Source organism: Dipodomys spectabilis, unplaced genomic scaffold, assembly GCF_019054845.1.
Source record: "Dipodomys spectabilis isolate Male_0828 unplaced genomic scaffold, ASM1905484v1 ptg000098l, whole genome shotgun sequence".
NCBI lineage: Eukaryota > Metazoa > Chordata > Mammalia > Rodentia > Heteromyidae > Dipodomys > Dipodomys spectabilis.
The window spans coordinates 13,640,431-13,663,426 of record NW_024870775.1 but is presented as its reverse complement, the minus strand read 5'-3'; the positions used below and the strand labels follow the sequence as shown (position 1 = coordinate 13,663,426).

Sequence of the window (22,996 nt, the reverse complement as noted above, 5' to 3'; positions counted from 1 at the left end):
ACACACACACACACACACACACACACTCACACTTAGCCTTTATTGTTGCTTATACTTCTGCTTTTTTCTTTCTGAGGAAAGTCACCCTCAGCCACCATGCCACCCCTCCATAGTCACCCATACTTCTTTGTCTCCTAACAGTCACTAGAGCAAAAATCTAAAGGACAGCCCAGGCCCTGGGTTCAAGCCCCAGTGCTGATACAAAAAACAAACAAACAAAAGAATAAGCTCTGGGGCGGAAGCACAGATCAGCTGAGGACAGAGATTGCCCACACATTTGGTAATGTGGAGGGTGCTAGAGGTTTTGCAGAAACAGCTTGTGGGAACAGGCACCCCACTGGAGAGGGTGGTGGGAGTATTGTGAACAACATATTTCCCAGTGATCTGGCTATAGCTATGCTGGGGGTGGTCCACAGAGTAAACTGGCTTCTGACAAGTCATTGATTATTTTCTGCCGGCCTGTTAGAAGCATCACTGCAGTCAATAGTTATGGAAGAGAGTCACATGGCTTGTCCTTGAGTGTATCCAGAGTGAGCAATATTCTAACTTAAGGCTTTGTGAATCTTCCATTTTGTCAGGGATATGACCAAATTGTCCTCATGTTCACTAATATGGAATATTCCTCTACAAAGTACTATCAAATGTAACTCTGGCTCATGTGCAGTTGAGAATTTTTTCACATTTTCAAGAGCCACTTGTATTTTCTTTCCCGAGAGCTCTTTGTCCCTACTTTTGCTAAGTTTTCTACTTACTTTTGATATTTCCCATGTTGACATATATTTACATGATTGTCTCTTTGGCTGTGAAATGTTGCCATGTTTTCTTTTTTTTTTAAAAAAACTATCTTTAAGTAGTTGTACAAAGGGGCTTCAACTGAATATGTAAGTTTGAGTATAATACATTTGGATCAATGTCATCCTTTCTATCATTTTCTCTAATATCTCCTAATCCCACCCAGTCTCTCAAGTTACCTGCTTCCATTTTCATATATGTACAATAAATATGTTATATTTTTCTTGTGTTTAACTCTTTAAAAATGTTTATTATTTATTGTTATTATAAAGGTGATATATAGAGGGATTACAGTTACATAAGTCAGGTAATGAGTACATTTCTTTATGGACATCCCTTCCCTTACTCTGTCTTAGTTTTCCCCTCCTATCCCCACATACAAATTGTATAGTTCATTTTCAACATAGTATCTAATGAGACCACTGTTGCATTTGTTGACCCTTTGTCCCTCCATTTCTGTGCCCTCCCCCTTGCCCTCCCAAGACAGGTACATGAACACACAAGACAAAAAGAAAAGAAAAACAGCAACCGAAAGAAACCCTCTTGTTTCCATGTCCTGGAGTTCATCTCGATAAATATTATTTTACAAGATCAAATTTATATAGCCATTGTGCCTTTGTGTTCCTCCTTTGGTTTCACTGTGTGAATGCCTCACTGGTCAGAGGTCACCAATGAATCTCAGATTAGAAAGGCACCCCAAAATAAGTCAGCAGGAACTGCTGAGGAGGGTAGCCGGGGAAGAGGCTGAAGGTCTGGGCTCCTGTCCCCTCTTTACCGTGGTCGACACCAACCACCTTTGCCTCCCCTGTGGAGGTCATGACCTCTCCACCCACAGCCTTCAGGGACTGGTTCTCCAGATAGCACCGAGACTGGCCCGGAAGCAGAACAGGACACCTTTGCATTCCCCACCGTGGAGGTCAATGAACCTGGAACCGCCCAGGGGAATCTCAGACTGGTGCCATCTCACTTGTGGGCTGCTGTGGGGCCTGGCATTTCTCTCCTTGCTTCCAGCAGTCTGGTTGGTCCCAAGGGTATTACCTCTCTAGGCTTGTACATTGAATGCCCATTTTTATCTTGACTTAATTTTTAGGCTTTAATTTATCATGATATGGTATAGTTTAGAACTAGCTTCTGCATATATTGTGTTTAAATTTTGATTATTATGCTGTTAGTTGTTCAGTATTTTCTTTTATGGTTTATGGGTTTTGTCTCATCCTTCAAATCAGAGATAATTAACAATACAAATTTCCCAGTTTTTTTTAAGTACTAGTATGATTTCATCACACATGAATTCAATTTGTAACCCACTTAGAGTTGATTTGCAGTTAAGACCTGAGATGGGGGCTGGGAAGGTGGCTCAGTGGTAGAGCGCTTGCCTTGCATGCATGAGGCCCTGGGTTCGATTCCTCAGCACCACATAGCAGAAAAAGCCAGAAGTGGCACTGTGGCTCAAGTGGTAGAGCACTAGCCTTGAGCTGAAGAGCTGAGGGACAGCGCCCAGGTTCAGAGTTCAGGCCCCACAACCGGACCCCTCCTCCACCCACCCCATACACACACAAAGACCTGAGATGGGAGCTCAACTTAGTTTTATTCCTGGATGATTATCCACCCACTCAACAATACTTGGGTAACTCTCTATAGATGTGGTTATTCCATGTACCACATAGGCCATTGCTCTGTGTGTGTGTGTGTGTGTGTGTGTGTGTGTGTGTGTGTGTGTGTGCACTGTGTGCACTTGATCTCACCTTGCTGTTAAATATTTTTGTTTGTGTGTTGCTTCTCCTTCTGCCAGACTATAAACCAAGAAATCACTGTTCCTCTGTTCTAGCTTCTATTGCTTCACTCTATAAATGTCTGTGTATGTATGTTTTAGGAGACAGAACAAGCAGCCAGGAAAGAGCAGAAAGAGCAGAAAGATCGACATGCCATGCAAAATTGTCCATCCCAGAGAATAAGCTGTTAGCTATGAAGGTGCTGGCTTCAGTGATGTGTATTTTTGCCTAAATTGGAAGATGGTGTGATCATGAGGCTCAGATCAGCACTTGTGGCAGGACTGGCTGTGGTTATTTTCAGATGAACGGGGAAGTTACCAAATGTTCTGTTTTCATATTAGTGGAGCTCTGAGGTAAAGATTTTTGGCGTGCTGAACTGGGGTCTGTACAGAGCAAAATATAAGAAACAATCTCTATGATTAAAAACAGGGCAAAATTGGTTCCTGGGATTCAAACAGGGATTAAATGGAATTACACAAAGCTAAATAATTATTGCCAAATGAACAAATTGTAACAGTACTGATGGCTAGAATGTACTCAGCTTAAACAGCAAGGAAGGAAATTGAGAATAGTTACATATAAAATTAGGCTTTGGAGTTAAAGTAACTAATTTCAGGCATCTAAATATTGCCTGATTTTTAATAGTTGTGCCATTTCTATTTCAAACAGAAATAGACACCATCGGCTGGGTTGAAACGAGGACTTGTGCACGTGTATTGTCATGTGAGCATTAGGCACAAATCTGTGCCATTTATGAAGGCATTTATGAAACACAGCTTGATTTGCAAAACCTCTGGAGATTCTAAAGGCTATCTCAGGGGATCCTTAGGACTTTTCTTGAACGTTTGAGCTTTGAAAAATTTCTGGAACTTCTTTCATTTACCAATTTTAAGGACAAAAATTAACTGTCTAGATGTGCCTTGAGACTTTTATGCCTTTTGTGGAGGCTTGCTGGACAGAGTTGCCCATTATAGCAGTGCTGGGTACATTCTTCCAAATGCCCCTGTTGTCTTCCTTCTCCCCTCCCCAGAAGCAGTACGGGGGTCAGAGGCCAACTGTAGAACTTCCATGGGCCTCACTAGGTGAGCCCTTGGGTAGTGTGGGTCTTTTTGAAAAACTATTGCTCTCCTTTTTTTCAGTCCATGTTGGTGGATAGGAAAAGAATCTGGTGATAACTGGGAATCTAAAGAATGAACTGAAAGGAGATACTCCATCTATGGCATTTTTTTTGTAGCTGGCTGGATCATCAGACTTAGTTGCTGTGCTGAGTTTACTATGTTACTTAAGCAGGGTTCTCTAAGCAGCTTTCAAAACTTCTATAATCCTAGTTACTCAGGAGCTGAGATCTTAGGCCCACAGTTTGAAGCTGATATAGGCAGCAAAGTTCAAGAGGTTTCTTTTCTTTTCTTTCTTTTTTTTTTTTTTGGTTGGTCGTGGGGCTTGAACTCTGGCCCTGGGCACTGTCCCTGAGCTCTTTTATTTTTGTTTTGTTTTTGGGTCTGGTTGTGGGGCCTGAACTCTGGGCCTGGGTGCTGTCCCTCAGCTCTTCAGCTCAAGGCTAGCGCTCTACCACTTGAGCCACAGCGCCACTTCTGGCTTTTTTCTTTTTGCTTATTTATGTGGTGCTGAGGAATCGAACCCAGGGCCTCATGCATGCAAGGCAAGTGCTCTACCACTGAGCCACCTTCCCAGCCCTGTCCCTGAGCTCTTAAGCTCAAGGTTAGTGCTCTACCACTTGAGCCACAGCTCCACTTCTGGCCTTTTCTATTTTGGTGGTGTTGTGGAATCGAACCTAGGGCCTCATGCATGCAAGGCAAGAACTCTACCACTGAGCCACCTTCCCAGCCCTAAGAGATTCTTATCTCTAATTAACTAACAAAAGAAGAGAAAAAAAAATCAAGAAGGGGAGCTGTGGTAGAGTGGTAGCCTACCAAAGAAACTCATGAACAGTGCCTAAGCCCTGAGTTCAAGCCCCAGGATTGGCGCACGCACACACACACACACACACACACACACACACACACACACACACACCCCTTTCTTCCCCCCAAAAATCTTAGATAAAATATAGATAATAGAGTTTATGCAGTTCTGCAGAGAGAAAACATGGCCTTCTTCTCAAAGTAAACAAAGAATTTACTCTTCGAACCTTACACTAGATGTTTGATCATTCTGATAGAGCCACAGTTAGACTAACTTAGGGCCCGGTTGCTGTCCCTTAGCTTTTGTGTTCAAGGCTGGTGCTCTACCACTTAAGCCAAAGTTCCACTTTAAACTTTTTGTGGTTAATTAGAGAGTCTCAGGGGCTTTCCTGCCTGGGCTGGCTTCAAATCACAATCCTCAGATCTCAGCCTCCTGAGTAGCTGGGATTATAGGTGTGAGTCACCAGTTCCTGGCTAGTTAGACTATTATTATAAAATAAGTAAGAGCAAGCATAAACACCAAAACTTTTGCTTTACAGTTCATTCTTTCCAAGTCCTGTTGATTCATATATAACAAATTTTCTCACATTTGACCTTTCAGAAATTTATTCCCCTCCTCACTCTCCACAATGAATTGACTACAGACATGATGCTCATCTCAACGGTCTGTTGCCTAAGGACACATCTCTCCTATAAGCACTGCATTGTGAACATGAAATTTTTTACCTAGATGGTAGAAATTAATTGCAAGATACCTTTAGTGTGGAAAGTTGGTGTAATGTCTCTGAGGGTCTATGATCTTTTCCATTCTGCCTTTCTCTATATCCTTGTTTCCCCCTACGTTCTTTTTTTAAATATTTTTTAATGTAAAGATACTGTACAGAGGGATTACAATTACATGAACAAGGTAATGAGTCCATTTCCTGTAGAGCATTGTTACACCCTCCTTTATTTTCCCCTACCATCCCTTTCCTCCCCACCTCCTCCGCAACTCCTCCCTCCCCTCCCCCCCCCCTCGCAAAGTTGTAAAGTTCGTTTTCAATATATTGTCTTATACATCTCATTGTTACAATAGGTCATCCTGTATCCTTATTTCAGCATTTTGTTATTTCTCTTCCCCTCCCCAAATTAGAAAAATGTATATACGAGATGCAGGACGTTGGAATCAAATACAGTGACAACAGGGGTTGTACCATGGGGGAAGAACATACAAAGAAACAAAAAAACCCACAAAGTACATGATAAGTACATTAAAAAGAACAGCAACAAAGATAAAACCTTTTGTGTCCCTATCTTGCAGTTCATTTTGCTTAGCATCAGGTTATATGGTCATATATACATAGCTTTTGACCTGTTCTGCTTATCCTAGACATATACTAGTTATTGCAGATAAGGGAAACCATGGGACCTATGTTTGTTTAAGTCTGGCTTACTACACTTAATATGATTTTTTTCCAAGTCTTTCTATTTCCTAACAAATCCCCTCCTGTTCTTATGCTGTATTTTCCTTCTTTACATTGGAGTTGCGTTCTCCTAGAAATCTTTTCTGATGAGCTTTCAGCCCATCTCACCATCATCTCTTACCTAGCTTGTCAAAACATTGAGCTGGGGTAGCTTTCAAGTGTCCTATTTTTTGTCACTCTAGTTTCTGTCACCTGTACAGCCTTCTTCTTTCCCTGACTCTTTACCCTTCCCAGCCTCCTGTCTGTCTGTGGTCAGAGCTGTGGTCAGAGCTGTGTGTGAGTCCCCTGACCCACTGGTCCCCTACCAATGACCCTCAACACTGAGGACACTTGTAGATCCTGGATGATGGAGCTGTTCGTCTAATGCTGTTTTAGACCCAGCCCCACACAGAATCTTGTGGCTCATTTGTATTTTAAAGAGATTCTTTCCCCCTCTAAACCTTTTTTTTTTAATCGGTCATAGGGCCTGAACTCTGGATCTGGGCACTGTCCCTCAGCTCTTCAGCTCAAGGCTAGCGCTCTATCACCTGAGCCACAGTGCCACTTCCAACTTTTTCTGCTTATGTGGTGCTGAGGAATCGAACCTAGGGCCTTATGTATGCAAGGCAAGCACTCTACCACTGAGCCACCTTCCCAGCCCCCCTCCCAAACCTTTTTATAGCCACTCCTGTTAGCTAAAATGCACTGACTATACCTAACCCCAAAACATGCAAACTTCACAACATAGCATGCTGCTGAGGGCCACTCTTTCCTTTTGCCATTCTGTGGCTTATGGGAAACTGTGGGTACTGCCTTTGCCCAGCATCTGAGAGATGATCCTGTTGATAGAACTGGAGACCATCGTATTAAGAGAAATAAGCAAGACTCAGCCAAGACAAAGGCCACAGGTTCTTGCTCATTTGTGGAAGCTCAAAGCAGTTGACTTGAATATAGAATAGAGGTTGTTAGAGGCTGGAGGTAGGAGCAGAAAGGGAGGGTGTATCAGGGTAAGTTCTATGCGTATATCAGTTTATCTTGTTATTGCATGGTAATAAAAATACACTAAAATAACAATCCTGAACTGTGAAAAATTGGATTAGACTTCAAAATCCGAGTTATGGCTTCTATTGAAAGGGATTTGTTTTCACACCATGATAAGCTGACCTATCTTCAGTTGGGGATGGTCTGTATTTGTAATTTGGTGTGTTTTCAAGGCAAGGCATCTGACCCTGACTGAAAAGTTGACAAAACAGCTTGCTGATAGGATAATCATAAAGCCCATGGACTTAGAAGTTCCTGAGATACAGAGCATCAGAAGTTGGAAGTCAACTAGCATTAGTCTGTGCATTAAAGACTAAATTGCTCATTTCAACCTTATCTGTCCATTAAACACTTGGTCTTGCAAGACTGTCATAAAACTCTTGTTTTCTGCTGTACTTCTTGTCTGCAAGTTAATTCTTTAAGCTTTGGACATCAACAAAGTGTTCAACTAAGAAAAAAGAGTGTGTCATTGGTCATAGGACACTATTTGTATACAACTACAATCATAAAAACAAGAGCTACAATATGTTCAGTGAAATGTTTTAAAATGCCTGTGTGTTGTTAGTTTACTTGGAGGACAGATAAGCTGACTCCCTGCTTCTCTCTCTTCTTTCCTTCCTTCCTTCCTTCCTTCCTTCTTTCCTTCCTTCCTTCCTACCTTCCTTCCTTCCTTCCTTCCTTCCTTCCTTCCTTCCTTCCTTCCTTCCTTCCTTCCTTCCTTCCTAGCTTCCTTTCTTCCTTCCTTCCTTCCTAGCTTCCTTTCTTCCTTCCTTCCTTCCTCTCTCTCTCTTTCTTTCTTTCTCTCTCTCTCTCTCTCTCTCTTTCTTTCTCCCTTTCTCTCTTTCTCTCTTTCTTTCTTCTGATATAAGCAAGCAGTTGTTTTCCTGGATGTTCAAGTGGAGTCTCTGGGTTTCATAGTCCCAACTGGCATGTGATAAATGACTCTGTCTCCCTTCTTCCTAAGGGAAGCCATCAGCCGTGTCTGCGAAGCAGTGCCTGGTGCCAAAGGAGCACTCAAGAAAAGGAAGGTACTGCCATTAACATCATGTGTCTCTGTGACAATGTCTCATTGCTTGGCATCTTCATTTACAAAATGATCTACTATCCTCTTCCCATGGCCTGCCTCTTATTATTTGTAAAATCAAAGAAAGCTAACATTGCTCTTGATTCCCTGTGGTTGAGGCCAGAGAACTGTCATTGCTGACCAACAGTAGACACTATGATCATTCATTGTGGTTTAATCCTGAAGATAATGACAATAGCAAATACTTGGTTAGATGTTCCTTTGAGGATTTAATATACATGAATTTACTTAATCATAGCAGCTCCTTGTGAAAGGTAGTCCAGTGGTGTGTTGGTAGCATTTTACCACCAGCTCTTGGGGATGAGGATTTAACACTTGCCAATTTCTGTGGTGTCAATACTTTTGTGCGGTTGACTTCAGCATGACATTCCTAGAAACAGTAGGTTTGGGACCCACAGTAGCACGTCATTATACAGAATTTCCACTGTACAGGTACAGCAGATGTGAAAAGCATAGGTGGGTTTCTAAAGCAAAACCATTTATCTGTCCAGTATTGTTTCTGTGTGTGTGTACACACCAATATTGCACTCATTTGGCTATTTCAATAATCACTGTCACACTATCATTTAAGCCACACCTCCACTTCTTTTTTGCTGGTTGATTGGAAATAAGGGTTTCATGGATTCAAACTTTGATCCTTAGATCTTGGCCTCCTGAGTAGTTAGGATTACAGGCATGAGCCACCAGTACCCAGCTTGTCTTTTTTTTTTTTAACTTAAAAATGTTATTATAAAGGTAATGTATGGGGTTGGGAAGGTGGCTCAGTGGTAGAGTGCTTGCCTTGCATGCCTGAGGCCCTGGGTTCGATTCCTTAGTACCACATAAGCAAAAAGAAAAAAGCCGGAAGTGGCGCTGTGGCTCAGTGGTAGAGCACTAGCCTTGAGCTTAAGAGCTGGGACAGCGCCCAGGCCAGAGTTCAGGCCCCACCAATGGATCCAAAAAATAAATAAATAAATAAAAATAAAGGTAATGTAAAGAGGACTTACATAAGGCAGGTAAAGGGTACATTTCTTTTTGGACAATGTCAGCACCTCTCTCGCTCTCTCCCAGTTTCCCGCCTGTCTCCCACCCACAAATTATAGAGTTAATTTTCAACATAGTGTCCGGTGAGAACCATTGCTGCACTTTCCACCCTTTGTCCTTCCACTGTGCCTCCTCTTTCACTCTCAAAGACATATAAATGAACGAACAGAACAAAAAGAAACAACAAAGAAAAGCTTGTTCCCATTTCCTTGTTCCCATTTATCATTTTGATAAATATTATTATTCTGTATGTTCAGAGGTACATAGGCCTTGTGCCATTCTGTTCCTCTCCTAAGAGACTTTAAAAAACTGTGATATATTTCATTGTGAATTTGCATCGGTCATTTTAATAAAATTATTAAGAAGCAGCCCATGCAATTCCTAAAAGTTCTAATGGGATCTCACTAGCTGAAACTATGCAACATCAGTGGAAATCCTACTTATAGATGATAAAAACTAAGGCACAGAGGTGAGAAATCTTAATACAGGTAGGAGGTGGAGCTGAGGTCAAGCCCAATCCGCCTGCTCCAGGGACTAGTTCAACCCTATCTTGAATAAAAAGTTGGAGTAGAAAAAAACAAAATATTTGAATTAAGAGCAAACACACACTCAAAACCTTTTTTTAGTGACACGTGCAGTAAATAAATCACTGTACTTATGATTGTGACTGTTCTCTGCCTAGAAAGAATTGTGTGTAAGAGTATCTTAAAGACCCTGAATCTGCCCCTGAGACTGTGCATTTGATTCCAACTGATTCTGGAAAACAATTCCCTGCTATTCCTAGCCCTATTCATCTGCCATTGGAGCTGGGTGGTGGGGAATCCATCTATCCATGGATTACCTGGGTTTCTAGCAGAGAACTTTGACAGCTCAGGTATGCTAGTCTAGGTTTTATCGAATCCTCTGGGGATCCTAGGGATGAAGCTCTGGAATCCTGAAAACAGGAACTAGGAAAAAATCTCAAAACAGTGCTAGGTGATCTCATTTCTCAGAACCAGGTGGTACTGACAAGCCTTGGGGTATGCTTATGGCTCTTGGTAGGTAGAAGTAGAGCTCATGATCATTGCTAGATTTTATCTTAGATGCACTTGACCCAAATCTCACAGGGGAGAAGAGCAGTGGAAGGGTATCTCTATTTTTAAAGAGTTCTTTCAAGAATGTTGACTCTTTTTTTTTTTTAAAGAAAGGATTGCCACAGAGACCAAAGGAAACAACATTTATCTGATTTCTCTGTGAAGCAAAGAGCCGTGTTTTGAATCCATGGAATCAGGTCAGGCTTGAATAGTATATATATAAGCCCAGGAGAGATTTTTTTTTAATAGAGGTTATTTCATAAAAAGTTGTTTTTAGAGGCATTTAAATTGGCTGTGCAGAAACTCTAAACAGCAAAACCCATTCTGATTGGTTTGTGGATTAGGGCACACCCATCTGGGAGCTACAGAAGGCCAGTGAATACTGACTTAAGGGGTTTATCCTTTGGTCTGCCCTTCAGCAGTTGGAGTGCATTGCTTATGATCCCTCAACTCCACTTTAGAAAGCCTTAGTGTTAGTTACTTTATTTTCTCTCCCAGGAGATTAAAAAAGTGCATGCCTGGTTAGAAATTAATTAGCATACTTATGAGAGGTTATTGTAATCTAAATGAAAAGAATGAGTTGATCCAAAAGGCCAGAGAGATGAGTGCTTCAAAGCCTGTCCAGGGACTCCAGGGAGGAAGGAAGTGCTTAGCTGGAAACTAAAGTCCTTGCATTTCTGCACAGAGACTTTTCTGAAGGAGCAGAGGAGACACAGTTATGGCCAGCCTCTGTCTCTCCATCCTGTGTTGGCTCCTGGCCAATGGGCCATCTAGATAAGCTTTGACCAGAAAGATGTTTAGACTCTTCCCTTCAGTGATGAGCATCCTGGTTACCCTCTGTGATTGCTCATTAGCTTCATGTCTGCTCTGAGAGATAGTTTGATTCTTGGTGTGCTGAAACCAGGTATCTAAATATGCAATGCTGTGTGTTTGTGAACTCCCTGCTATTTTTCCAGGCCCCATAGGGACCCCATGAGACACAAGTATGTGGTAAGAGGCAGCCAGGAAGATTGATACCTCTGACTGTCCACAAGGGCCCTCATCTCAGCATTTGCACACTAGGTCTTGGACAACTTACATATGGCATATTGTGGATTGCGCATATTAGCACTGACTCCCACCCTTCCAGTCCATCCATTTTTTTCTTGTCCTCCTGTACCTAAAGGATTAGGAGCAATCAGTGATGGTTTGGGGGTGTGCTGACATCTGTGTCTCCACCCTTTGAGTCTGAGAACACTATTTCTATAAATAAAAAGCTGAAATAATGAAACATTCTTTGATTTCACAGCCTCCAAGCAAAATGCTATCCAGCATCCTGGGAAAGAGCAATCTCCAGTTTGCAGGAATGAGCATCTCCCTGACCATCTCCACCGCCAGCCTGAACCTGAGGACACCTGACTCCAAACAGGTGTGGTTGCTCAGGGTTTCCAGCCTGGTGGAGCCCTGAAGATGGGAGTTCATGGACTTCCTGCTTGTAGCTTCCTGAGTCCATGGGCACTATGCTCATGTCACATGTTGACTCATCTGTAGACTTTGGCCACTGTGAAGAGTCATCAATGGAATGATTCATGAGCTTGCTCCCTTTCATTATATTCTAATGTGTATGTGTGTGTGTGTGTGTGTGTGTGTGTGTGTGTGTGTGTGTGTGTGATGCATGAAGTTGTTGGTTTACTTACAGTAGAGCAACAGAAGTGATGTGTGTGCAAACTCTTCTGTTCATTGTCTTTGCCCTTTTATAATTCCCTTTTTATTGTTTTTATAGACCACATTTTAATTTTATCACCTCTGAAGCAGAGAGCAGGCCATGGTTTAATTGGAAGTTGTTTTTCTTTCTTAGTGGTTTTATATTTTGGAGCATGGTCCAGTTCAGAGTGTTGCAGGATTGGTGAGATGTGATGTGTCTAGAGAATAATCAGGGTGGGCAACTTCAGAGCTGAGCAAAGCAGTATAGACAGACTTATTAAGGTTAATTCCATTTGGGATGGTTGTACCAGGCACAACATCTGTCTTCTAGGTTTCTCTATTTAGCATTAGTTTCTTAAGTGGGAAAAAAATGGGTATATGAGTGGCTGCCTGGCTACCAACAGGTCATTTCTGAAGGTCCAATGAGAAGAAGGAAGCAAAGATGCTTGTATAGTATGTAGCATGTGAACATCATCCCCTGCTCTGACCAGACCCAATGTTAGCAGTGTGAGTTACACATTGTGTGTGTGACACAATTCTGATTCTTACTGTCTTGCCAGGGATGACATCGTCACCTTTATAGGTATTTCTATTTATTGAGTACATAGTCCCAGGTAAGTGGGTTGCATCTCCAGCTCTATTGACCCTACTCTTCCCACCCAAGATGTAGCACTAAACCTAGATCTTGTGTAGATATGAGAAGGGGCATTCTGGTCTTCTTTGAACATAACTAAATACCACTTCTCTATTCTTTTATCCTCCAGAGACAACCCCCACCCCAGGAAATCCATTTTTAAGGATTAATTTTCATGTAAAGCATGTTGGTCAGGGTCAGCCTTTCTTTGAACTGTCTCCAATGGAGCTCATGCTGTTGGTGGAGACTGGCCCTTTCAGGCACTCATATTTGCACTCATATCCTATATGGCTAGTAGATCATTTGTTTTTTGGAGCCTGCAAGCTATAACCCTCTACTAGATGGGGCCTTATCTCTGAATGGCCCCTTCTTCATTCCTCACTTCTGTAAAAAAGGGATAGTTTGGCTGGTGCTAGGATGGGTGGCCCTACTCCATTAGTGCTGAGCCCCGGGGAACTCAGAAAATGCCAGTATAAAAGGATGCATTCTCTAGCAGGTTGGGTAAAGACAAAGCTCTTGGCTCTGGTTCTTCCTTTGTTCACTCTAGGTCCCAATTATAGTAAATGGGAACTCACCTGGTGAGACACACCCCTTCTCTGTCCAGAGAAAGCAGACAGACAGAACTCACAGCAAATTGCAAATAGCAGAGTCAAGATAAAACTCTGAGCTGAGTGCTTGGTGGATCACACCTATATTCCTAGCCACTCAAGAGGCGAAATCTGAGGATCAATGTTCGAAGTCAGCCCAGGAAAGTCCATGAGACTCCTTTTTTTTTTTTTTTGGAGGTTGTAGGGCTTGAACTCTGGGCCTGGGCGCTGTCCCTCAGCTCTTCAGCTCAAGGCTAGTGCTCTACCACTTGAGCTACAGCACCACTTCCGGTTTTCTGATGGTTTATTGGAGTTTCATGGAGTTTCCTGCCCGGCTGGCTTTGAACTATGATCCTCAGATCTCAGCTTCCTGAGTAGCTAGGATTAGAGGTGTGAGCCACTGGCACCTGGCCCATGAGACTCTTTTCTCCAATTAACTGCCAAAAAAATCTGGGAGCAGAGGTGTGACTCAAGTCATACTGCTCTAGCATTAAGCAAGAAAGGTCAAGGACAAGACCTAGTCATTGTTCATGCCCCAGGACTGGCACACTAAATAAATAAATAAAGACTAAAGACTTAGAGACTTTTCTGAAGAGAAAATAAAAATGGCCAATAGACACATGAGGAAATGCTCACTATCTCTGGCCATAAAAGAAATGCAAATCAAAACAACATTGGGATTCTACCTCACCCCAGTTAGAATGGCTATAATGAAGAAATCATATAACAGATACTGGAGGGGATGTGGCCAAAAGGGAACATTACTACACTGTTGGTGGGAGTGTAAACTTGTTTAGCAACTCTGGAAAGCAGTATGGAGGTTCCTCAAAAGACTACACTACACATAGAGCTTCCCTATGTCCTAGCAATCCCACTACTGGGCCTGTACCCAAAAGACCACAAACAAGGCCATACTAAATAAAACCAAAGTAGAAGCACATGCCAATACAGGAAAGTTGATTGGCTCTAATTTTCTCACTTTCTTTTCAGTTTCTGTTACTAGAAGAAGATAGATACAGGCACTGAAAAACTGTTTGGTGTTGACCTGATGTTGACTTTCATTTTTTTCCACAAAGTCAGAACTTCTAGCTTCCTTTCTCAGCTTCAGTTTGAATTTCTTTTTCTTTGAATTTCTTTTGGTTAAAAGCATGAGTTAAATAAGCAAAAATCTTATATACACAAAGATTAATGGTGCAAAAATTTTAAATGTCAGAAGTCCTAGATTTTCCTTGTTTGGGGATGGCTAGTTCTCCTTGTTCTTTCAAGAGCTGTCTATCAGTGGCAAGCGGTAGATTCTAGGGCAAGCAACTATTATTAGTTCAAGTGAATTGGGGCTTGGACACAAGCTACCCTGCCAGTCACACTGTTTTATATTCATGAATATATTCGAGTTTTTCTAGGTCCTGAAGTTTTACAAATGCCACTTAACAAATTAGGCATTTAAAAATATCTTGGGAAGCAGAGATCAGAGTATTATGATTCAAAGATAGCCCAGGCACAAAAAATGTTTACTGGACTCCATCTCAACCAATGGCTAGGTATGATGGTGCATGGCTGTCATCCCTACCACCAGGAAGCACAAGTAAGAGGTTCACACTGCAAGTCAGATCATCAGAGCGAGACTTTTCCTTGAAAATCAGCAATGCAAAAAGAGACTGGAATCATGGCTCAAGTGGTAGAACACCTACCAGTAAAGTTCAATTTCCAGTAATGCTTAAAAAAAATACCCAACAAGCAAATCTTCTCAGTGTGTGCTCAGCAATGCATGAAGGCCTAGGTTCAATGTTCAGCACCTCAAAATGGAAAAAAAAAAAGTTATGATGTAGTTTGGTTGTGTTCTACATGCAGCTTCACAGGAACATTTTTTAAATCTCCAGGATATTATTATTATAAATCATATTAAGATAATAAATGAGCTTTGTAAATCCCAACTGTCTGCTGAAGGGTGAAAGCTTGAGCAGGCTGCCCAGAAATAAACCTGGTTGCATTGGGATGGAAGCGAGATCTTCCACCCCCGAAATTCAATGTCAATCCATTGTCTTTATCAAGATAAAAATAGTGCGGAAGATTTAGACAGCTTTGGAGATTTAGGGCAGCTTCTAATTTACTCAGTGTCTGCTGAGTTTCATTTAGGCGACAGTTCACAAAGCAAATGGGAATTTCCCATTTTAAAATTAACTTGGAATGTCTTCCCTGGTTTTAAAGTTGACAAATTTTACACGTGCTTTAGGAACACACACTTTGGATATTGGCTGCTGACTTTCTGATTTAAAGAAACATGCTACAAATAAAGAGAGAGATGAGAGCACGTTTCCTTCCTAGCTATGGGGTCTATAACAGAAGCCCTGTTATACTTCTAGAACTAGGAAGTTGCACTGTTTGAGTGTGTCAGTGGCATTTCTTAACACACTTGTTAAAACTCTGACTTTGGGTTGGAGACTTGGGCTTGAGCTCAGAGCTTGTGCGGCTCAAGGTTTTTTGCTCAAGGTTAACACTTTACCATTTGAACCACTTACCATTTGGAACCACAGTTCCATTTATGGCTTTCTGTTAGTTTATTGAAGATAAAAGTCTCATGGACTTTTCTGCCCCAATTGGCTTTGAATCACAATCTTTAGAGCTCAGCCTCCTGGGTAAGCTAGGATTATAGGTATGAGCCACCAGCGTTTGGTGTCGCTCATCTTTTTACTTTGAGCAAGCTACTTGGTCTATGGCTACAAACTCCTCATCTGTAGAGGAATTCCCAGCTCCTGATTGGCTAGCCAACCAACTAGATAGCAATGGGACTTAGACTGGGTATGTTTACAACAGGGGATCTAGCTGTAGTCTTTGCTTTTGTGCAGGTGCCAGTTTTCAAGAAAGCTTGTCAATTTATATGCCTGCCAACAAGTACTTGGTTTTGCAAGACCTGGAAAGGGTAATAACATCCTGTCTCTTTTTGTTTGGGCTTGGCAGATCATAGCTAACCATCACATGCAGTCCATTTCCTTCGCCTCAGGAGGAGACCCGGTAAGTATGCTCTGATTTGTTTCTCTTGTTCTTGTTACAAATTTCTGAGAAGGGATTCTTGTATCCACAGTGTGCCCCATAAGACCATAAGACATAAAAAAGTGAATCCAACTATTTCCCCTTCTTGGTTTCAGAAGCTGCTCCCCTCCTCCTTTTTTCTTCTTCCTGTTTTGTGCCAGTACTAGGGCTTGAACTCAGGTCCTGGGTATGGTCCCTAAGCTTTTTTGCTCAAGGTTGATGTTTTACTACTTGAACTATGTTTCTACTTGGAACATTTTGCTGGTTAATTGGAGAGAAGGGTCTCATGGATTTTTTTCAGTTCTGGCTGGCTTTGAACAGCCATCCTCAGATCTCAGGCTTCTGAATAGCTAGGGTCACAGGCATGAGCCACCAGTGCCTTGCTATCAGAAGCTCTTTTTGACTGTGTTGTTTGAGGAGAGGTAACCCATGATGAGTACTTACAATTAGTTTTCATTTCATTGACAAAAAGCTTCAGAAACTCTGGAAGCATTTTCCTTCTTAAGAGGTGACAAATAGGTCCCAGTTTTCAACTATCTGAGTCTTCTCACGTATACACCTGTATTTACCCTACATTTATTTCTGGTGCTTGTACTGGTACTTGAACTCAGAGCTTGGGTGCTATCCCTTAGCTTTTGTTCTCAAGTCTGGCACTCTGTCACTCGAGCCACAGCTCACTTCCAGCGAATGTGTGTGTGTGTGTGTGTGCTTAATTGGAGTATCAGAGACTTTTCTGTTCATAGCTAGTTTCCAATCTTGATCCTTAGATCAAGCCTCAGCCTCCTGAGAAGCTACCATTTATAGTGCCCCTCTTCCTCTCTCCCTCCCCACTTCTTCTCTTTCTCCTTCTTTTCCTCCTCCCTCTCCTCAGCTTTCCCCTCCTTCTCATCTTCCTCCTCCTTCTCCTCTCCCCAGCCCCAGATAGGGCCAAACTCAGATGCTCACTACCCACTAATCTGTTGATGCTCAGTCCTTCAAACCATCGTAGGAAGGAAAGGCAGAGAGAAGAGGGGAGGAAACAGGTCCCACCCTTCTCAGCAGTGGACAGGAGAAAGGATTCTTCTCCCCTGGTACATTGTTATATTCGTTTTCACCAGTCTGGGTAAAGCTTTCACTAGTTCAGTGATATTTTTTAGGATGATAAGATGAGGATTCATTTTTTTGTGAGATACTTTTACTCAATTGAAAATAATGTTCCCCATATTCTTGTTAGTTTTTTTGGTGTTAAATAGCCTTTATATAATAAAAATAATAGTGGGTTATGGTTTGTTATTATACTAAAGTTTCAGTAGGCACTGTTATTCAAAAGTGTAGCCATCCAAGATAACCCAAGGGATTGGCATATTCATCCTCTCTTTAAGGTCAGGGACCCTGTTGATTTCTATTTGCACCATGACCTTCTTACCTCTTCTCCTGGATTCCTTTGACCCTGGTACCCTGCTGTCAAAGAATGACTGTTGACACGTAGGAAGTAAATGAAGAACCATTTCAATTGCAGATTCCAGAGCCTTCCTTTTCCTAAAGGACCAGGTGGTAGAGATCAGCAATGGGAAATCCTTGGCCAAGAACAGGGCCGGGGAGGCAACATGACTGCAGTGAGGGATGGGGCTGCATGCTGGCTGGGTGAGGGCGGGGCCCTCTGCCTTTCAGCAACCCCACCTCAGACCTTGAGCCACAGATACTGGGCAGAGGAAAAGATCTGCCCACCCCTGCATTTGGCTCTTCGCTCTCAAATCATCTCCTAGTAGTCTGAGGATGACCAGGGCACAGTTCAGCAGTCTCACCCGAGAGCTCCTGTGGCTTGAGCCCTTTACCACACTTGATGGTGGTGTTTTTCAAAAGCTTCCTCCCATAACAGATTTCTATCATTTTTCTTTTCCTCGGCTGAGCCTTTCTTTTCTTTCTTATCCTTCTGAGTTCTTACGTTTCATCCTAACAGGAGATTTTGAGTGAGATGCCTATTCAGAAAGCGGAATTGTCCACAGTGTCTACCCGTAGAGCAGTTCTTTAGATAACACCTGCATGTACATGTGTGCCTAGTTTTTACCTTTACTGTCCCTCCTCCCCCCGCCCCCCACATACACCCAGACCTTCCCCCACATGTCTCCTCCAGGATTCTGACTGATTGCTAACCCATAGTCTGTCTGGAAGCATACTCTGTCCTCCTTCCCTCCTTCTCTTCCTGGTGCTGGGGATAGAACCATAGCTTCTTAAATGTAGAAGGGAGCCTAGTATGAGAAGATAAAAGCAGATATCGTGTTCATCTGGATCAACAGCTCCTTTCAGGAAATCTTTTTACACTTTATTTTTTAACCATATTATGAAGATAGACACAAGTATCTAACTCACAGGGAGCCAAATGTATTGGCTCACGTTAGAATTGTTTTATTTATAAAGATGCGAATGAGACTATAATTTTTAAATGCCTTATTGTGTCTTCAATAAAAGAAAATTGAAAAGAAAGATTAATAACATTAAGGGACACACTTACATTAATATGTGATGCTTTGTATTTTATATTTTCTGTAACTTCCTTTTTTTTTTTTTGGTGCCCATACTGGAGCTTCAACTCAAGACCTGTTATCTTATTTCAACCTTCAGTATAATTCGACAGTGCCTTCTTCATACCTTCCCTCTCAACTGTGGTTGATAGATTTGTCATTGACATAGGGTTTTCCAATTTCTCCTTTTTCTTTTCTTTTCTTTTTTTTTAATTGTCAAGCTAGTGTACAGAGTGGTTACAGTTACATAAGCAAGGTAATAAGTACATTTCTTGTCAAACTTGTTACCCCTTTCCTCATTTTCCCTCCCCCTACCCCACTCCCCAAGTTGTACACATCATTTCCAACATATTGTCTTGTGTATGTCACTGTTGCATTGGTTCCCCCGTTGTCTTTTGTCTCACCATTCTCTTCCCAAATTCAAATAAACACATATACAATACCAGGGTACCCAAACCAAATACAGTGACAACACGGAATATACTTGGCTTTTTCATTCGCAGCTGGCTCTCTATCACTTGGCATGCCTCTAGTTCCTGTGCTTTGATTAGTAATACAAAAAAGGATTGCTTCCCATTTTATCCATTCCAAATACAGGTGAAATTATGCATGCAACCCATTACAGATTAAGCTATAGTCCTGATTTTAACATATAACAATTTATAGGTGATTTTAATGAAAGAATTCTAGGTTCTAGCTTAACACTCTGTGTCTGGATCTTAACATTTGTCCACATCAAGCAAAAATTATATATATATATATATATATGTATAATAATATGTGAATTATACATATGTACATATATATGATAAAAGGACATATCTCTACATAAAGCATATATATCTATATGTGAAAGTCTATCCATCTATCTGGAAAGTGAATTTATTTATAGGTTTGGAGAATGGGAACTTCTCCATCTGTGTCTACCTTGCCCTCCACAGAGTCAAAACTACGAGGAAAGGTGAAACAAAAGCCAGGACTAGAACTGGAACTGAGACAAGTCTTTCTCCTGGGAAATCTTTCTCTTGGCACCTAAGGCTCTTGCTGTAGGCTATTTTCATTCTCAGTATGGTTATTTCTGACAAAGATCCCAATCCCTAATGCCCCATTAAAATATCTGCCACTTATCACTTTGCCCCTTAGTCTACCCAGTAGGAAAATAGCAGACAAAATTATCAAGTTAGACAAGCTATAAAACACTATTAACTCATTTCCCCAATTAGTGCATTCACTGTGTAACTGGGCAATGTCAAGGTCATTGTATTGAATCCTAATATCCACAAGTATAGCAGCAGCTGCTCACCAGTGGCTCATATCTGTAATCTTAGCTACTCAAGAAGCTGAGATCCAAAGGATCAAAGTTCAAAACCAGCCCAGGCAGAACAGTCTTCAATACTTATCCATCTAATCAGCAAAAAGATTGACTGGAGGCATGGTTCAAGTAGTAGAGTACCAGGCCTGAAGAAGTAAGCCAAATGAAGTGTATGGACTTCAAGCCAGGATAGTGGAACAAAATAAACAAACACAAGAAGAAGTATCCTAGGAAAGGAACAACACTGGTATACTGGTAGAGCCATACCCTCACTGACCATCTGAGAGATGCACATCATATCTCATTACTGCCCTTCTTTCCCTAACTGCGTGCCAGAGTAAAGATCCCTAGACCAGCGCAAAAACCATTTATTAAAAAATAAAATAAAAAAGCCAGGCTCCGGTGGCTCACGCCTGTAATCCTAGCTACTCAGGAGGCTGAGATCTGAGGATCACTGTTCTAAACCAGCCTGGGCAGGAAAGTCCATGAGACTCCTCTCTCCAATAAACCACTAGAAAACCGGAAGTGCTGCTGTGGCTCAAGCGGTAGAGCACTCGCCTTGAGCTGAAGAGCTGAGGGACAGCACCCAAGCCCAGAGTTCAACCCCCACAACCAACAAAAAATAAAATAAAATAAAATAAAATTTCCCTGTATATACAAATGCTGACTCAAATTAATTTTGTTACCTGAAGATGTAAAAAGACATTGACACTTTATGTTATACTTTTTAAAGAACTCTGTAAACCCCAATCAAATTTGAAAGTTAAATAAAAAGACTGACTGAAGCCAATAACGTTCAAAGTTACATTAATTCACTGTGATGACAACGTTGCTGAAACTAAATATCTGCTCTTGACATGTTACTATACTGGCTGCCAAGGTTCAGAATTTTTTTAAATGTGGCCTATGAATATCTCCATGTCACCCCCGGCCCCGCCCCCCCGGCCACTTTGGAAATCTTTTTAAATTATTATTATTGATCTAAAGGTGATGTACAGTGCAGTTACGTTCACATGAGTCAGGTAATGAGTACATTTCTTTTTGAACAATGTCACCTTTTCCCTTGCTTTCTCCCTGTTTTTCCCCTCCTGACCTCCCTTCCCCACAAGGTGTATAATTCACATTCAACATAGTGTCTAGTGAGCATCGCTGCTCATTTGTTCACTTTATCCCCCACCTCTGTGCTTCCCCCTTCTCCTCCCCAGGATAGATACACTTACGTATAGAATTTTTGAGTTAAGGGTCTCGATTTCCATAGGCATTCGGATGATTTAATTCTTCTAGTACTTCCTCCTCCCAAAGCAAAAACTTTAGTTGTGCTTCATTGTGTACAACTGTGACGGCAATTTGAGTCAAGTGGAGCACAGGAGACTACTCAGTATTTTCTTTCAAATTCTTTAAAAACTCGGCACCCATAATATCCAAAACCCAACTGCAGACCTTGGCACTGAATTTGCACACAGAGCTTGATGACACACACATCCTGTCTAAATAATCCTGTTTGTTCTCCCATTAGTTTAGTCTTTCCATCCTTCCTTCCATTTCCTTTCTTCCTTCTATTTCCTTTCTTCTTTCTATTTCCCTCCTTCCTTCCTTCCTTCCTTCCTTCCTTCCTTCCTTCCTTCCTTCCTATCCTGTTCTCTTTCTTCTTTCCTTTTGCTTTCTTTTTTCCCTTCCTCTCTCTCTTGTTTTCCTTCCTTCTTTCTTTTCCTCCTTCCTTCCTTTTCTTTCTTTCTTCCTTCCCTCTCTCTTGTTTTTCCTTCCTTCCTTCCCTTTTTCTTTCCTCCCATCTCCCTTTCTTCCTCTCTTTCTTTCCCTCCTTCCCTCCTCTCTATTTCTCTCTGTCTCTCTGTCTGTCTCTTTCAAATACACACACACTTTCCTGCCAGTACTAGGCACTATCCCTTGGCCTTCTTTTTTTTTTGCTCGAGTCTGGTATTCTAACAATTGAGCCACACCTCTATGTCAGGCTTTTTGCTGGTTAATTAGAAGTAATAATCTCAGACTTTCTTGCTGGGATAGTTTTGAAAACTACAATCCTCAAATCTCGGCCTCCTGAGTAGCTAGGATTGGAGGCATGAGCTATTAGTGCCCAGATTGTCATGTTAGTTAAGCTTATGGAGTGGGGAATACAAAACTGAGAAACAATTTTTGATGACACTTCAAATGTTAGAAAACACACATAAGTTTCATAAGTTCCAGTATGAGAAATTTGATTTCTCTAAATACTCTTGGAAGTCCCCCTAAGGACCCTTGAACTCTTATATCCATGAATTTAGAATGGAAGTCTATGAGCTACACTCTGTATTTTTACCAAGAGCTCAAGACCCTCAGCTCCTCACTGCACAGCAATGAATAGAAGTCAGTTGGTCATCTCCTCCCTGCCCTACCAATGAACAGGGAGAGGAAATTACACACAGAATGGTCCTGGGTAGTAGGTCTTTGTCTACACAACTGCGGGCAGAGTTCTCCTCATTTCCTTCCCTATGGGCTTGTGCGATTCAGAAACTTGGCAGAAGTGCCAGAGAGCACCCACTACCTCCTCAGAACCCAACCAGGACTCCACACAAGTCTACACCCACTCCTCCTCATCCCGTTCTTGTAGCATATTCTAGGGTGTTGTTGGGAGAGTAAAAGCTGCACCCTTTGCTCCTAGACAGTGACAGGAGTCACCACAGAAACCCCTGCAAGTGCTGATGACATCTATCTACCCCGGAGCCCTTCAGAACAGTGGGGTTGGAAATTAGCTACAAAAATAGGGTGACTTGAATAGCTACACTCAGAGTTGGGTTTTTTTTTTTTAGTGCTGTAGTTTTCTCTCTTTTCAAGAATTCAGAGTCTGATTAGCTCCTTGATTACTTGTTGAGAAAATAGCAGACACAGGGCTGCCTTGGCATACCTTTGTGATCTTGCTTTCTTCTATGCATTGGTTTCAGTAAGGTGAGGGAGGAAATTCATATTCCACCTGAAAGAACAAACCTTCTCTATGCAGTGCTTATAAATATGTTTTTGAAATTTTATATTAACATATATTAATTGTACAAAATGATAGATTCCATTGTAACACGCATGCATGTTTCTGATTTCACATGTTACATGTCAT

The 22,996-nt window shown here is 41.7% G+C and overlaps 1 protein-coding gene across 1 annotated transcript in view; it reads left to right on the top strand.

Moving 5' to 3' along the window:
- Positions 1-22,996, top strand: part of Shc3 (SHC adaptor protein 3) — a 161,216-nt gene that overhangs the window by 84,819 nt on the left and 53,401 nt on the right. Inside the window, exons 3-5 of the mRNA XM_042686878.1 lie at positions 7,934-7,997; positions 11,438-11,557; positions 16,009-16,062. Of these exons, the coding sequence (XP_042542812.1) occupies positions 7,934-7,997; positions 11,438-11,557; positions 16,009-16,062 (238 nt within the window). The remainder of the gene's footprint in view (positions 1-7,933; positions 7,998-11,437; positions 11,558-16,008; positions 16,063-22,996) is intronic.